This window comes from Canis lupus, chromosome 16 (genome assembly GCF_011100685.1).
Source record: "Canis lupus familiaris isolate Mischka breed German Shepherd chromosome 16, alternate assembly UU_Cfam_GSD_1.0, whole genome shotgun sequence".
NCBI classification, from domain to species: domain Eukaryota; kingdom Metazoa; phylum Chordata; class Mammalia; order Carnivora; family Canidae; genus Canis; species Canis lupus.
Genome location: NC_049237.1, coordinates 45,960,316 through 45,976,554, shown reverse-complemented (window position 1 = coordinate 45,976,554; position 16,239 = coordinate 45,960,316). Strand labels below are relative to the sequence as shown.

The 16,239-nt window shown below is 39.9% G+C and overlaps 1 protein-coding gene and 1 long non-coding RNA gene across 39 annotated transcripts in view; one reads left to right on the top strand and one right to left on the bottom strand.

Moving 5' to 3' along the window:
- Positions 1-16,239, bottom strand: part of SORBS2 (sorbin and SH3 domain containing 2) — a 214,974-nt gene that overhangs the window by 12,249 nt on the left and 186,486 nt on the right. For 21 of the 38 annotated variants that reach the window (XM_038560348.1, XM_038560349.1, XM_038560344.1 and 18 more), the window contains 6 exons: positions 15,175-15,289; positions 14,966-15,094; positions 12,726-12,929; positions 7,980-8,732; positions 5,701-5,895; positions 1,584-1,691 (listed from right to left, as the gene is read on the bottom strand). In XM_038560348.1, the coding sequence (XP_038416276.1) occupies positions 1,584-1,691; positions 5,701-5,895; positions 7,980-8,732; positions 12,726-12,929; positions 14,966-15,094; positions 15,175-15,289 (1,504 nt within the window). The remainder of the gene's footprint in view (positions 1-1,583; positions 1,692-5,700; positions 5,896-7,979; positions 8,733-12,725; positions 12,930-14,965; positions 15,095-15,174; positions 15,290-16,239) is intronic. The other 17 variants (XM_038560342.1, XM_038560343.1, XM_038560360.1 and 14 more) reach the window with 1 other exon arrangement.
- On the top strand, positions 2,350-11,079 carry LOC106559857. The gene is made up of 3 exons (XR_005371615.1): positions 2,350-2,501; positions 2,792-2,865; positions 10,281-11,079. It is a non-coding gene; the product is annotated as an uncharacterized LOC106559857 (long non-coding RNA).

The window sequence follows — 16,239 nt, the reverse complement described above, 5'->3', positions numbered from 1 at the left end:
ATTGGTGTGAAATATCCCAGAACCTCTGGTTTTAGTAAAATACATACTTCCCTATCTCAGATGGGGAGATGCAGTCTGTCCAGAACCCATCTATCTATCTGTGCTTCTGCAGAGGCACCTCTGCAGGATTAGCTACATCTAGTATTCAGTAATTCTTAAGTAAAACTGGACTATTACTTTAAACACTAATGAGGAAGAATATTTGAAAGAGTTATAAGCACTTCTAGAGTTCTTCAGTCAATTATTTTTCCAGAAAATGTTAGTTGTAGTATCTGCCAACCAGAATTTGATGAAATTCTCCCTGTAACAATCCCATGTTTATGTAATAGGCTTATTTTTTCCTTCTTAAACTATGATACACAACTTTGCATGAATCTAAAGAATATAGATTATTTATGCTCCACACAAACACATATAATGTATAAGCACATAATGTAAAAACCTGGCAAAGAAAAAAACTTGAGGTAACCCAAAACATGGTGTCTCCCTGACCCAAGGGAAATTTATGGCTGGGCCATATTAATTGTGGAAAAATCTTCCCTTTTGTTTTGGCTCTGGAAGGCCTTTCTGTGAGGGAGTCTAAGAATCTCTTGAAATCAACATTCCGCTTTCTCTATGGCAACCCAAATCTCTGCCTCAGAAACAAAGGGAGGTCTCCTTATGCAAGCAACAAGAGCACAAAAAATGGCATAAACACAGAGAGGTAGCAACATTTTTTGAAAGTGGAAAAGGAAATCCTCTTTGCAATCAATTGGGTCCTTAACAATTTGCAAGCCATGGTCATCAATAGGCCAGGTCAGGTCAAACTGGGGTTTATCAAATAGAAATGGTGAAACGGTTGCCTTTTGCAGAGACAGAAATCCCCAAACGCCTTGGCTGCCTTCCTCAGAACTGATAGTACCATTTAGAACCCCGACATAGGAAAGCGCTTTCGATGTTACAGAACCAAGGAGTTGCTGGGAAAAGTAATTTTGCCTTTAAATTCAATCAAAGCTTTCCAAAGCCTGGGAGTACCTGGAGTCCAGAGTACTGAAATACCCCAGAATCCCTCGTTTAGGTTTAAAAAGTGTCGTGGAGCCAATGTAGCCCACACCACCAGAGCAACAGGAGGTTGTGCAACAACTAAGGATGATGGATTCAAGAGAACAATCGACATAAACAATGTCACCAAAGCAAACGCTACTGGAAGTGTTCGCTATGCGATCAGCACCAGCTTTATTCTTTGCACTAAAAACCATGATTGGAAAGCGGCGATTTACAGAGAACGTGGCAGGAAGCATGAGATGCACGGAGAAGACAACATATACTACACCCTGATTTGGATTATGAGAATCTGGTCATGTCTTTCTGGATTTCTGGAAAGTTCGACACAGACACAGAAGAGAAACACGTTGCCCACAGACCGCATTGGATTTTTCAGTTGATCTGACTTGGCAGCTCATGATGGGTGGTCACTTCATCTCGGGGGTACCTCTGGGCCCACTTTGGGGCAAAGCACAGCAGTGACAGGGAGGGAGGGCCAGCCTACTGCAGGTGGGTGGGTGGCCAGGGTGCCTGGCACGAGGGGGCCGTTCTGACCCTACCCTGTGGGAAGCGCTGAGGCCTCGGCCCGGCGAGCCGCAGGATCTCCTACACAGCACTGGGCTACGCGGAGGCTTACCCAACACAAATACCTCGCTTTTTAGGTCAGCCTGCAAAAGCCATAGACGTTAGTTAGTTCTGGTCTTCATCGTACAGCCTTCAGGAGGAGCTTTGCCTGATTTGCTTTTCCATGCACACGCAGCATGCCAAACTCTCGAATGCGACAGAGCCGGGCAGGTTCACTGGCCTGCAGACAGGTCTTGGGGGGCTGCTGGCACCGTCCACACCACAGGCCTCAAGTGCTGCTTTCACACCAAGCCCAACAGGCAGAGCAGAGAAAGATTTACGGAGAGAAGGGGGGCATAAGGAAGATGTTTGAGGGTGATGTCGATGGCTAAGAGCACATACGAGGATTCGTGTGTCTCTAATAGAATGTTTAACAACGGGGGGTGGGGGGGACAGGACAGCCTCAGATCTGTTTTCTTTGTGCTTCTTTGAATAGATGCAAGGTAAGACGGGGAAATTTCACTGCATACCCACCAAGTTTCATAAGAAGTCTCCATCATTTGGGGCAAATTTTCTAACAAAACACATAAGGAGAAAATATGGCTTTTCTGGGAAAAGTGGTAAAATATAATTAAAAACTGAATATGGTCCTAACTCCACCTTGTGACTGTTTTGGCATTCTTTCAAAGTAAGCATTTTTTTTTTTTTTAAAGATCTTATTTATTTATTCATGAGAGAGACAGAGACATAGGCAGAGGGAGAAGGAAGCTCCCCGCAGGGAGCCTGATGTGAGACTCGATCCCCAGACCCAGGACCACACCTTGAGCTGAAGGCAGATGCTCATCCACTGAGCTACCAAGGCGTCCCCAAAGAAAGATTTTTAATATGACAGTGAATCAACTAACCTTTCTTGGGTGAGTATGCTTTATTTTCTTTCCAGGAGTGGACAAGATCTACTACTTGTCCAAAGGGCTAGGCAAGTATTTGATATGTTTATAAGGCCTTCAGCAGGACTAAATGACTTTTCAATAAAAGTGTGTGGTTTTCTTAACTCTCATTGAGGAGTGTTTTCATCGTAATTAGTAATGATTGACCTCAAATCTGCAGTCTCTAGGTCTGAAATGCATTAGGTGTTTTTCTTTAAGGGTATGGCAGAGAATGCTTGATGTTCTCTAATATCCATTCTCTTCTTTGTCCTCTGTAGTAGAATCATGAGAGGCACATGGACATTCTGAATAAAGTCTATTTCTCAACCTTGTATCCAGATGTGCTCATGTGGTAAGTCCTGACAGATGGGATCTATGCAGTAGGAAGGGACTGCTGGAGCTGGTGCAGCCACTTTGGATGATACAGTGGAAGCCTCTCATTGAGGAAGATGATGTGCTAAAATCAAATGGAACCTACTGGGTGTCCTGGTGACTATGGAGCCACATACTAGCCCTCAATGCATAAGAGAAATATACTTGTACATTGTTTAAGCTGTAATTATTTTGAGTTTTCTGGCATGGAAGCTGCCCCAATCTCAACTAGTATAGGTGTTCTAGGGACATTAAGGATCATAGAAAAAAACATTCAGCTGTTGGAATGATGTGAATAAATATGCTCAAAGATCCTTTGAGCATATTAGGAAAAATCAGTGCTTAATTCCATGTTGGAAACTGGGCTCATAGGGATTACTTTCTGATGGGATGGTTTTAGAGGAGACTTCCTTTTGGGCCCAGAATAACTGAGTTTCTTGGAAGAAACCCAAAGAAGAGTCTCTCTCTTCACAAAGAGCTTATATTGCAATTTGAGTCCACACGCTCGGACTCTTAGATGGAAGTTAAGCTTATTAGAAGAGTTGAGAACTTGGATAATTTTTAGTATGAAAAACCACTATTTAAAAAAAAAAGATGCTCAAAAGACTAGAGAAAACATTGGATTCTGATTTATATATCGCTCATAATTTATACGTACATTCAACCTTCTGTCATCTATAAGGTGTTGGTGAATTTTGCCTCTACGGAAGATTTTGGATGGTTTGTGAGAGCCTTACATTGTGTCAGAAAACACCTTAAAATAATAAAAGTGCATTAAATTAGCCTGGGTTAGACAATGGTTGATGGGAGTTGATAAAAGTATTGTTACGATTTCATGCACACTATACTATACCTACCAAAACCTTAAAAGTTTATTTTGTCTTTGCTTTCAGGGCAGGGTTACTTTCTTTGTAATGAGCATAACTTGTAGTATTCTTGAAATGGAAGAAATAGGAAGCCTTCTTAGAGGAATTGAGCAAGCACAGTTTATCAGTGTCAGATGTAGGGTTAAACTATGATAATGGCCTAAACTTTGCCACTCATTCAATTTGCATTTATATTGACAAGCACAGGTAACTTCAGTCAACTTATATTCTTCCTATGAATAGAAAAACAGATTTATGGGGCACCTGGGGGGCTCAGTCAGTTAAATGTCTGCCTTTGGCTCAGGTTGTGATCCCAGGGTCCCGGGATCGGGCCCTGAGTCAGGCTCCCTGCTTATCTGGGAGTCTGCTTCTCTCTCTTCCTTTGCTGCTGCCCCCTGCTCATGCTCTCTCTCTCAAATAAATAAAATCTTAAAAAAAAAAAAAAAGAAAAGAAAAATAGACTTATAAGTCTTACAAAAAGCTCAGTGGGGAATTAAAAATTATCATTTGCTCTTGAGTAAGATAAAATAGAGGAAAGCTTCATTTTTTCTGGAGTTAGTTACCTGATGTAGTTACGAAAGTGTTCTTTGAAAACATTGTCATTGTGCATACTCTCCATCCTCGCACATGATTCTGCAAACAACTGAAACCTAATGTGTGTATGAGATGAGCTTGATTCTTGAAGAAGAACAAACCTGTGTAAATCCTGGTTTTGTCCTTGACACTACAATGGCGAGATCTTCACCTCTCTAAATTAGAGAAATCTGATTCTAAAGTTACTTTGTCATTTATTGACTAAGCTTAAGGGCTAAAGAACAAGTGGGAAACGGCAAGAAATAAATGCTTTGGCCTTAAAAAGAAAACTTCAGAAAGAGTGGGGAAAAGGCAAAGTCTGAGTCTTAGATATTACCTAAAATATCATTATTCTTGTTTTTTAAAGTTTCCTAATTATTTCATGCCAGCCAAAACGAAACCTCAAAGGGCAAAGAGAAACTAGTCTTTAAAATATTCCATTTTTTCAAAAATTCCTTTCATAGGTTAGATGAATTCACATTACCGGACTATTTCAGTGGAGGGAGTCAGTGATGGGGGTTTGGCATACTGTGCAGACAGCATTTCTCAGGCGTTGGGGGTTGGTGGTTCCTAGTACAGAAACTGAACTCTACCAGAACCTTCGTGTTTTCACTCCACTGCAGGGGCTCCCATTTTACAAAGTTTCAGAGACTGAATGTGAGGATGGGTTATTATTTAAAGTCTATCACGTTTTGTCTCAAGGAAGAGGTTTCAGGATCATTCTGATTGCAGAAGCAAAACTTTTCTGTGATGGATTGATTTTGTGCTGTGGTTGCCATTAAACCTCTTTCCAGGGCCAGCCACTAATTTTGTTGGAGGTCTTTTTTCCTGGTTTCCTTATGGGGAGTTAGAAACCAGCACGGCTCCCAGCCTACAAGACTCAAGAGTTGGGTGCTTGGTGACCTGTTAACAAAAGAAAGCTTCATTCCTGCAATCCTCATTATTTTACTGCAGTTTTATAGAAGAATAAAGTTCAACACTGTGCTAAGGATCATCCTGTCCTCAGGCTGGGCTGAACCTGTTGTTGGGCAGGACACACGGGAGGCCGTGACCCCACTGAGAAGGTACAGAGGCTGACCGGCAGAAAAACCCATGTCTTTGAATGGGATAGGCCTCAAAAAAAAAAATCCAGTGATCACGTTTTATTTTTATAAATAAATTTTAGTTCATTTTATTCCTCAAGCTGGGTCTAGCTGCTGCGCAAGGGTATCTCTTAAGTTTTTGGACAGAGGCCATGCCAATGATGTTAAAAAAAAAGTTAGCGAGCAATATTTCCATGACTTTTTAGAAGTTGTAAGATGGCACAAATCTAAATATACCTAGTTAACAAAATTCATTTAAAGACATGCAATAAACCACACTCAGGATGCAGTTACCTTTAGTTTTGGTGAATTTCTCTCCTGTTGGTAAGGGTACTTAGGGAGGAGGGGAGGCGAGTAGGGCTGGGGAGTCTGAGAAAGGGTCCAGGCCAGGTCAGAGATAGAGGCCGAGGGAGAATGAAAAGGAAGGGAAGGAAGGAGAGAGCTGGGAAAAGGTGTAGACGGTCCATCTCCCGGAGAAGGTGAAGGTGGCTTAAAGATCGAGGAAAGACAAGATGTGATTACGGCTTGTGCCCAGAAAGAGGCCATCTGGTCTTTAGAGAGTATCCCCCAACCTCAAATACTGTTAAAGTTACCAAATGCCCTGGCAAGTGACATCTATGAGAAATTTTCGCTTGAAAAACACCAACTTTTTTTTTGAATTGGTTTGGAATTCCCAGTGGGTGTGATCATTTTTCTGATGTGGGTGGCTGGAAACAAAAGCCCCCACATTCTACAACTTTATAATATATTTATATATATTATGTATATATTATATATACACATGAAAGGAAAAACGATCTAAAACCCCGGGATGACTCTTTGTAACTTGCTTGTAAAGTAGATCACAAATTTGGAGAGTTGGTTGCAAAGCTAGGGGGGTGGGGGTGATGGTGTGTGCGGGTGTGTGCCTGTGGGTGCGCGGTGGGAACCGTGGTGAAGCTCCCCCACCCTGCCTGGCCCGGGAGCTGCCTGCAACAGGCTCCTGGGAACCAAGCCCCATATCTACTAGCATCTTGCAATTGATGCTGTTGAAGGGAAAATGAGTTGTTTAAATAAATTACTGACTCAGAAACATGGTTGGCTTTCTGTAATGAATGGTCTCTTGTATTCAATAGTGTGTTTATTTTATACAGGTGCACATGTGGCTGGGTTCTTTATTCAGGTGACCTTTTCTCTCCTGGTTGAGGAACTAGACAAGCCATGGGGTTTTGTGGGTGTCCAGGGGCCTCATGAGCACTGATTACTTAAACCCCAGAACACCCCATAGTATAGGCTGCATGCCTCTATATTTGTTACTGGCAGGATCTTAATAGAAAACTAGGGGATTTTGAAAATTATTTTCCTTTTCTAAGATTTTTAAATAGAGGACCCACGGGGGAAAGTGACTTCCATAGCAACATGATATAAAACATTCTTTTTGTTTCATAATTTTAGTATTTGCCAGTAATCATATTTTCTTTTTAATTTACAGGTGACATATTTGAGAGAGGAAGTTCTGTTTTTGTTGTTGTTGTAGTTTTAAGGACTTTATTTATTTGACAGAGAGAGAGAGAGTGAGAGTGAGCAAGGGAGCACAAGGAGGGGGAGCTACAGAGGGAGAGGGAGAAGCAGGCTCCCCCCTGAGCAGGGAGCCAGAGGTGGGGCTCCATTCCAGGACCCTGAGATCATGACCTGAGCAGATGCTTAACCGACTGAGCCACCCAGGTTCCCCCTTGTTTTTGTTTTAAGAGAAAAATTTAGGGGTGCCTGTGTGGCTCAGTCAGTTAAGTGTCTGCCTTGGGCTCAGGTCATGATCCCAGGGTCCTGGGATGGAGCCCCACATTGGGCTCCCTGCTGAGTGGGGAGCCGGTTTCTCCCTCTCCTCTCTGCTTGTGCTCTCTTAGCTATCTCTGTTGCTATTTCTCTCAAATAAATAAGTAAAATCTTAAAAAAAAAACTTTATAGGCTAAAGGTTTAGGGATCTCCGCTCTTTACTAATTAAAATCATTGCATAAGATTCTTTGTAAGACGAAAATGCATTAGTAGTCTTAAGTAGCCACCAACTTGAAGAAGTTATTTCTTCAGAAGTTAAAAGGGCACAGGAGCACTTTTTTTTGCTTCCTCCCTCTTTTTTCTCTCTCTCCTTTTTTTGCAAACTGCATTTGGAATTGGACTCATCTCTCTGTGTATCAACTTCCTCGTCTCTAAAGCAGGGCTAATAATATAACGCACCTCGCTGAGTTATGCAAAGTAAAGACAAAGAGGTCTTTGAATAGCGTTTGATACTCAGCAAGAACTCAACTATGTGGCTACCCTTATTAATAACAAAAAATCAGGAAGACTACACATTGCAGACTTTAAATATGAACGTATAGTCATAAAGAGGTAATGGAATTATATATCTACATTGTCTTACTAAAACTTGGTGTGTTTCCATCTAGTCCTCCATCCCCCAACTTACGAGTGCTTGTGTTTCTTAAGAGGAAGCCTTCTAGGGCAAATGCCCAAATCAATGTTTATTAATGTGATTAACTGTACTCTCTAAATATAGAAAGACTGGTTAGTTCTTCAGTACTTAGGCAAGATTAAAATACCTCATGATGGGTTTTCACTGCCTTGCTGTCTTCCTTGGGGGTCCTAGGATCTGTGGGGGTGGCTACTGGGGATTTTGTGGGTTTCTTCTCCTCTTCGTCCTCCTCAATGTGCAGACTTGGGGTTGCTTCTGTGCCGTCGCAGGCAGGCCAGAGAGCATCTGGGTCTTGAGATTCTGGCCCTCTCCGGATGCCTGACATCACCCCCTCGCAGATGTCCTCTTCCTCTCCAATGACAGGGAGACTTTTGGACCAGGGGCCCATATGAGTGTGTGCAGAGGCCACACACTTATCACCTGGGAGTTGGGGTAACTTTTCAGGGTCTCCAAAGCCCTTTCTCATTTTTGTCAAATCCGCAAACTTGTTTCGAGCTGTCTTTTGTGGATCCTGAGATGCTATTGCCTCCGAAGGCAGGACTGTAGCTGGGGTCCCCCCAGAGCAGGGGAAAGGAGGCAGAGAGGATGCTGATTTGGCAGGCACAGCAGCTGGGGGCAATGGGAGGAGCACCGAGGGCTCCTCCTTAATCTCAAGGACGATGTCCTCTAGGATATCTGGTTTGGCTTGGTCATCTGGTAAGGGTAAAGCACTAAGCTTCTCTAATTCATCCAAGAAGTTGTCCAGAAAAAGAAGTGGTGTGGGGGTCAAAGGATTTGCCGGTGGACACTTGGCTGTCAGGGATAGCCACCCCCGGGCTGTTTTATCTGAGCCAGGTGAAGCTTTGTGCATGAGAGAGGGGGCTGGTTCACTGAAAGCCAACTTAGAAATGAGCAGGGATTATGAAGTTAAAAAACAAATCAAGAAAATAATAATAATAATAATAATAATAATAATAATAATAATAATACAGCAAAACACAGAGACAGAAATGCAGGCAAGGTATGGTAATACATATAAAAATATTTTATGCTGTGGTCTTGATTTGAAGATATTTTGCGGAATTTAAATAAAATCATTAGCATATTCACTAGAAGACTCTCTGAACAATGAAACTCCTTGTACTTGGAAGGGATACCAGATGTCAAACAAGATCAAGCTGTCATAGAGATTGTAAGGTCGTATAGTGAAAATAGAAGTGATTTTATTGAACAGATTAAGTCTTTTAAACTAGGCTTCAGATACTGACTTAGGATACATGACTCTGAAATAATGTGACTGTAAAATGAAAAACAATAATGAAACCTTTTCTCATTCCCTGAATTTGTTTAGTGCTCTTTCTTCCCATAACAGTGCCAAATCTTTTGCATTTCCATAATTTTCTCACTTATGTTTGCAAGGTAATTATAATCTATGGCATAAAATATTTTTACGTCATTATATATTGACACATTTCCAAAAGAATAAATTCCAAAAATTATTTCAAGAACAGAAACTCATGATCAGAACAAAACTAAATTTATGTTAATTTCTACTTCAAAGTTTAAAAAATCCAAAGTAAAAGTTTGCATAGAAAGGGAACATTTGACTTTAATGGGAGTAAACTTTTACTAGTACTCCCATTCTTTTGTGTAAACCCATAGAGTATAATTTTTGAAACTTGATCTCCTGAAGTAAAATATACTTCTGTGTATCTTAATAGTATCTCTCTATTTTGGATATATTGAATAGAACAGAATTTTAATAGAAATTCCTTAAAAGTAGTTCTAGATGTGCTGCCTAGGAACATTCTAAGACATTTATCTATTGTTGCCCAAATAGAAAAAATGCTACATACTATGCACATGAAGGCCTTGAGAGTCTGGGGGGTGGCATTTTACTTTCATTCTCTCCAGGTAGATGATTTGGGTTTGAAAAAAACAAAATCTAAAAGGAAGATTTTGGAGATGTACTTTCTAGTTGGTTGTTTAGGATGAGACTTCACTCATGCATTTAGCACTCTTGGTCCTAGGGCCACTTAACTTTTGACTTCTGTGTCCTATAATAGGAATGGGTCATGAATAGAATTTATTTAGCTATTTTTTTTAAAAAGGAGATAAGATGTCCTGTTACCATGGGGTGGGATAAAGAGGCAGAGTCACAAGCTCATGTGAACATTCTAATGGAAGATTTTGGACTAATGGCAGCCCAGCACCTGATATAAAGTGATACTATATGTGATAGCCACTCCTAGCAAGTCCTGTCTATGTTCAATTTTTAAGAAGACAAAAATTACCTAAGTCTCCTTTGATAGGCTAGAGGAATTCTTACTGACCAGTGTTCTAGTTTATGCTCTTTGTTATGTAACACCATAATAGATTTTGAAAATCTGTGCAATATGTAATAATTCAAGATTATTTCTTTTTCATTTTTGCTTTCTCTCATGGCCAGGAATATTATATGGATGAAGGAAGAAAGAGCTTTAAATCCCACTGTTGTCACGACTACCACCATCATTTTTACTACCTGCTCCTATCACCACCCTGGTCACCAGTATGCATGTTAACAGTTCAAAGTGCTTAGCTTTGCAATAGACTACTAACAGTCAAATTAAGTATATGAGTTCCCTGTATAACACAAACATACCCACAATACAAAAATCATATAATTACCATTTCTCCCTAAAGCATTGGAGTTGGACTCGACTACACTAAAAGCAGAAATCTCAGAAATAGTATCCACTTACATTTGAGTCTCCCATAAAATAAAGACAGGATGTTGAGAAATGTGATTTGAGAGTGTCAAAGAGTGATTTGTGAGTCAATGAGTTCCTTCCTCTATTTGCAAATATCAGTTAGAAAATAGGATATATAGCATTTAGTGTATTTTTGGATGTCATGATTTGGAAGTATTTTGTAGTTCTTTTTCTGGAAATGATTCAGTTCAACCCTACTGAGAAGTTTCCTTCATTAAGCCAGTGATATCATAGCATAGATTGCCAGATGGGAAAAACTGTTAAGCATTTTCTTTCAAATTATAGACATGAGCTTTTGAAGATATTTTTTCCCAGCATACTATAAAACATTAATTAGTTATTAGTGAAATTTCTCTATTTATAAAATGCAAAATCTGGTGTTCTAAGAAAAAACTTAGGAAACTGAAAATACATTTAAATTGTATTCACAACCAAGATTAAAATGCTGTGATCTAAAATATTACACTGCCGGTATTGATTAGGACATTATGGAAGAATTTCTTAAGTGTTAAATAAAGCTTGTAGATACATGCTTATTCTTTCTTATAAAATTTTATTTGAAGGCACGGTCATTTTGAAATTTAGCTGGTAGTTCTTTTGAGATAACTGAATGGTAAATAAGACAAATATATGGATGAAGAGTCTGATCTTTTTATCAGCAGGAACTACTGAAGGAAGAACATTGATCTCTAAAACTAAGCTCTGGTAGTGAAGTAAGCATACTAAAGAAGCTTCTGGAAGCCTTTATAATCAATCAGACAAAATCAGATAGTACCAAACTATTCCATTATCCAATGATAAAGGATTGAGAGCAGTTACCCTATAACTGAAACCCAGTCTTCAAAGAGGAGTAGGATAAGTAAAATGCCCTTTTAAAAGAAAATGCTTCTTTTACTCATTTTACTCAATGCTTCATTTTACATATGTTAAAAATCCTTCTAGACTCATTTTCAAAGGGTGTTTGGGTCACTGGGGATGCTATCTTGCAGTGGGACATGAAATGACTTCACATTTTGATAATGTCTGATATACTGTTGTTATTTTGTTAGCTTTTCTAAATGGTTTATTTTTTTCAAGTCCCAGCCTTGATCTCAATCAAAACATTTAACATATTTTGCAAAACAACATGTTTAAAATGTTGGGAAGTGAAATAATTCCTTGGTAATTTAAAGTTTTACACTTGAAAGTTAATGAGAAACAGAAAGAAATCTCTAAATGCCATCCATGAAAAGAACATGATATATTATAATTAAATAGAAAATTAAGAAAAACTTCACACTCTGAGTAAAGAAAGTAGGAGAATAGTCTTTTCTAATTAACCAGTTCAGGAAGTAAAGGCCCTTTTAGACTACATATTGAGAAAGGTAATTATCTTTCTAGCTACTAGCTCAAGTGAGACATGATCTGGCACAAAATCACCCTAAACCTAATAAAATAAACTTGAGGACTCCTAATCACCACCTAGTGACATTTTCATGCAAACTAATAAACAAACTGACTTATGGGCCTTAATTAAAAATTTTTACTCTTTCTCTATATTAAAAAACCCCAAGACTTTTATAGAATTTTGTTAACTTAATTACCATGTATTGATGAAATAAACCATTTTGGGATCTATCTATTCACATAGACTTTTATATAGTACATATATATACATATATATTTATATATGTATATATATACACACACATACACACACCTATGTATATGTATGTGTGTATATATATACACCTATATATAATCCATGTAAAATATGCATAGATAAATATGAAATCGAGCTTTTGAAAAAAAATTAAGCTTCAGGAAAAAATTTTCACAAAACAGATATATATGTGTATATGCAGATACATATCCAATGGGATTTTATGATACTAATGTTTTCTCCTTCCATATTTTAATTTGAAAATAAAATTATCAAAAAAATGAAAATAAAATTATCAAAATTAGGCATTAAACCTTTTGCTAGCACCCCTCAGAAAAAATAAATTATATTGACTTGACATGGCACGCACACTTAGAAACGTAACATATACATTTTGTGCTTTGCAATAGATAGGATGGTCTAATGCCTAACATCACATATTGATGATCTTCCTCCAAGCTCCCAAATATTATACTAATATGCTAGAATGTCTTCTTACCTTATTTGAACTTAAGCTGTGGATTCTATCACTAGAATAGCTGTGGGGTATTGGTGGGTCAGGGTAATTCTCAGCACCTTTGGTTGTATTCTTCTTGATGACTTCTACGTAGGAAACGGGGAAGATGCCTTGTCTGCTCGTTCCTGGAATTTTACCTTCATACCAGTTTTGATCAACTCTTTTAAGAAGAATAACTCTATCTCCCTGTAGTGAATATTAGGAAAATGAGTTATAAATAGAGACGTGATAACAACAGCAACAAAAAGTGTAATTGTCAATGTTTTCTAACAAACGATGGTTTTCCATCTGGGAAAGTGTGATACCTCCAGTTGTTATCGTTGTTGTTTGTTTTGGTTTGTTTCTTTTTGCCGGGAGAATACAAATAAAGTCTCTGAGCTCACACCCAAACTACAGGCTATCAACATCTATGCAATGTAATCATTCATTCATGCCATTAGATTCTTCCCTAAGGATGTGTGGTTCATGTGGATGGGCTTACCCATGTTCACACGGGTACCGTATCAAATGACTTGCACAAATTACTTTAAAAAAGCAGGATAGTTTAACAGGGAAAATCTCCGTCAGCTTCAGAAAAGTGCAACTCAGTTTGCTGTGCTAGTGTGTCTCAGATGGGTTGCAGAAGTCAGTCTCTGGAAGGGATGAAGTTGAACGGCACGCTGTTTTTCTTCCTTGATCTCCATGTGGTAAGCAGTCAAAGAGTAAGGCTAGCAGGCTGGGGCAAAGATGGTACCCTCACTAACCCCTAGCTGTGGCCAGGGCTGAGCTCCACGTGGTCTGCATCAAGCTCGTGGAGCACCACTATCCATTCTAATGGCTGGTGGCCACACCACAGTGGTCATTAAACATCTTTATAGAACCCCTGGCTTTAGTGGTCATAGAACTTCCTATGATCACCATTCTAGCGGCAGCAATCGTGTCAATGCCACAAAACCCAGCTTATGTTTCAACTCAAAACCACTTGCCAGAAATACAGAGGCCAAATGTGGTTACACCGCAGAAGCTCTGCAGCTGCATCCAGCAGGTGATATGGAAGTTTGGGCCACTGATTGGGCATGAGAGGTGGCACACAGTCAACACTTCAGCACAGGAGGGAGGCCTTCTTTCAGTGGCCATCAAGGTGCAAGCTTTCCTTTGGCCAAAATGCAGAGTGGTTTACAGAGCCCACTCCACACCGCCACTGCCACCGTGCAGAACACACGGGAGAAAAGTAAATCTCCCTAATCTTAAAATTGCACTGATTTTTTGGTAACACACCACTGTTGCTAGGTCCTCGCTTGAGCTATAAATTGCATTGGCAGGAGCTTCTCTCTTACTATGAAACATAAGCTGGTACGGTTCGTGGAAAGCTGTGTTGGAGCTTGGAGGGTGGCTATGGATTGGTTGATGATGCAGAACCAGGGCAAAGAAAGGAGAACGAGATGAGGTTATGCCAGGATAAGAACACTGGTATTTCCCTTCTTTGCTCCTGGCTAAGGACTTCACCGGTAGGTGAGGAGGTTCTAGAACCATCCTGCACATGACTCTCTACCCTGGACTCTGTGCAGACCTGTGTTTGCCTCTAACAAATGAATGCGACCGCTTAGCAAAGAATGAAAATTGTTCACTTGATCTTTCTTCACTGTGTAAGGCTGCAAGTCCAGAAGAGCTCTTTCTGATATTATGAAGAAGAGAGACTAGAATTGCATTGGCTGCTGGTGAAATTTGGGTCAATCATGAGGCCTGGAGAAGGCTGATCAAGGGAACAGCACTGTACAAACGGCTCCTTAAAAAGGCCCTGTAGTGACAAGGACCTTCATTATTTTAGGACTATTCCTTGATGCCAAGATAAAAGTAAATGTTGGAACATCATTTCTTAAAAATTTGAATAATAAGGCAGCAGGACAACAATATTTTGAGTACATGAAAGTGCTTTTCAATATGATGTTTCCCCAAATAGAGCTCCAGGATATTCAGCCCGTGGTGCCCCTTGGAAAGGATCTGGAGCCTGCCATGCCAAGCCCGGGAGGGAAGGTCTCTCTGGGAAGCTTTGTGTCCCATAGGGGATCTCATCTGGAAGGACACAGGAGCAGTAGGGGATGGTGCCTCAGGGCGGCCTTACAGAGAGTCCTTTGTAGCACACGGGGGAGACACAAAAATGTCCAAGAGAAAGGCAACCTATTTTAGTTTTGGAAATAGATAGCCTTTCCAAATGCACTGTTGAAGAAAACAGCCAGGGTTACCTTTCTCAGCGATAGCTCCACATTTGTGTCAGCACTGAAATTATATTTGGCCATAGCTTCTCCGATTTCTCCAGGCTGGGCTGGGGGAGGTGGTCTCGCAGGCTGTGCTTTTTCAGGAGGTATGAGTTTCTATGAAGGAAAACATTTATTTTTGATGTGTGGTGACTCTGGAAATAATGACCATGGGAGAGGAAAAGGAAAGGACTTACCTCTACATATGAGATCGGAAAAATGCCCACTCTCCCGTGGTGCTCTCCCTCATACCAATTTTGATCTATTTTCCTGAGGATGTAGACAGTATCTCCTTTCTTGAATGACAGCTCCCTGGAACAGACATGTTTCAGTAGGTTTTTTTTCCTGATGTATAGCAGTTGCTCTTAAGATCAACACTCTCACTTGATCTGCATTTGGCTGAGAAATACACTGTCAATAGTAAGTAATCTGCCGAGCCCGGTTACATAAGGATTTTCCTTGCAAACTCTTAAAATTCACTTATCACATTATAACTTCAGACGTGATTTCAAAAGAGAACACGCGTCAACATCACACTTGATATACATCAAGGGCACATTCATATGAAATTTGAAGGCGGGGCAGGCTATTGCTGTGTAATTGTTGTTGATAGTGGAGGAGTCATGAAGCTTGGAATAATGGCAGATGGGTTCTGCACTGGTTTTGTTTGTCCTGAAGCTAGTTAGCTAGTTAGCCAGATGCTTGACTTCTCTTTCTGTCTCCTTTTGATGTTCTAAAGCTTACAATAAACAAAGTAAATATTTAGCCTTAGCACAGAAGGGCCATTAGCAGAAAAATTTTTATTTATGCGTCCTTGAAGCTGGTTGTCAGGCATGTAGGTGGAATGTCTTGATATGGGATTTACTTTGTGTAAAGAAAAAGATCTTTTATTCTTCAATGGAGCACAGAGATAGACATGTTTTAAATATGAAGACATGTACAAATTGCTGTTGCTTTCTTTATGTCTTTTTTTTAAAAAAAGATGTAGTTATTTATTTTAGAGAGGGAGTGAGAGAGCACATGAGCAGGAGGGATAGGAGGCCAGAAGGAGTGGGAGAGAGAGGCAGAGAAACAGACTCCCTGCTGAGTGCAGAGTCTGATGTGTGGGGGCTCCATCCCAGGACCCTGAGATCATCAACTGATTAAGCCACCCATGCATCCCTAGATCTTTGTTTTTTAAAAAATAAAAATATTTTCGAGACACTAACTATGCTTTACCATCTGGGCTATTTCTAAGAAGAAGCTTAATTACCTGCTTCTTT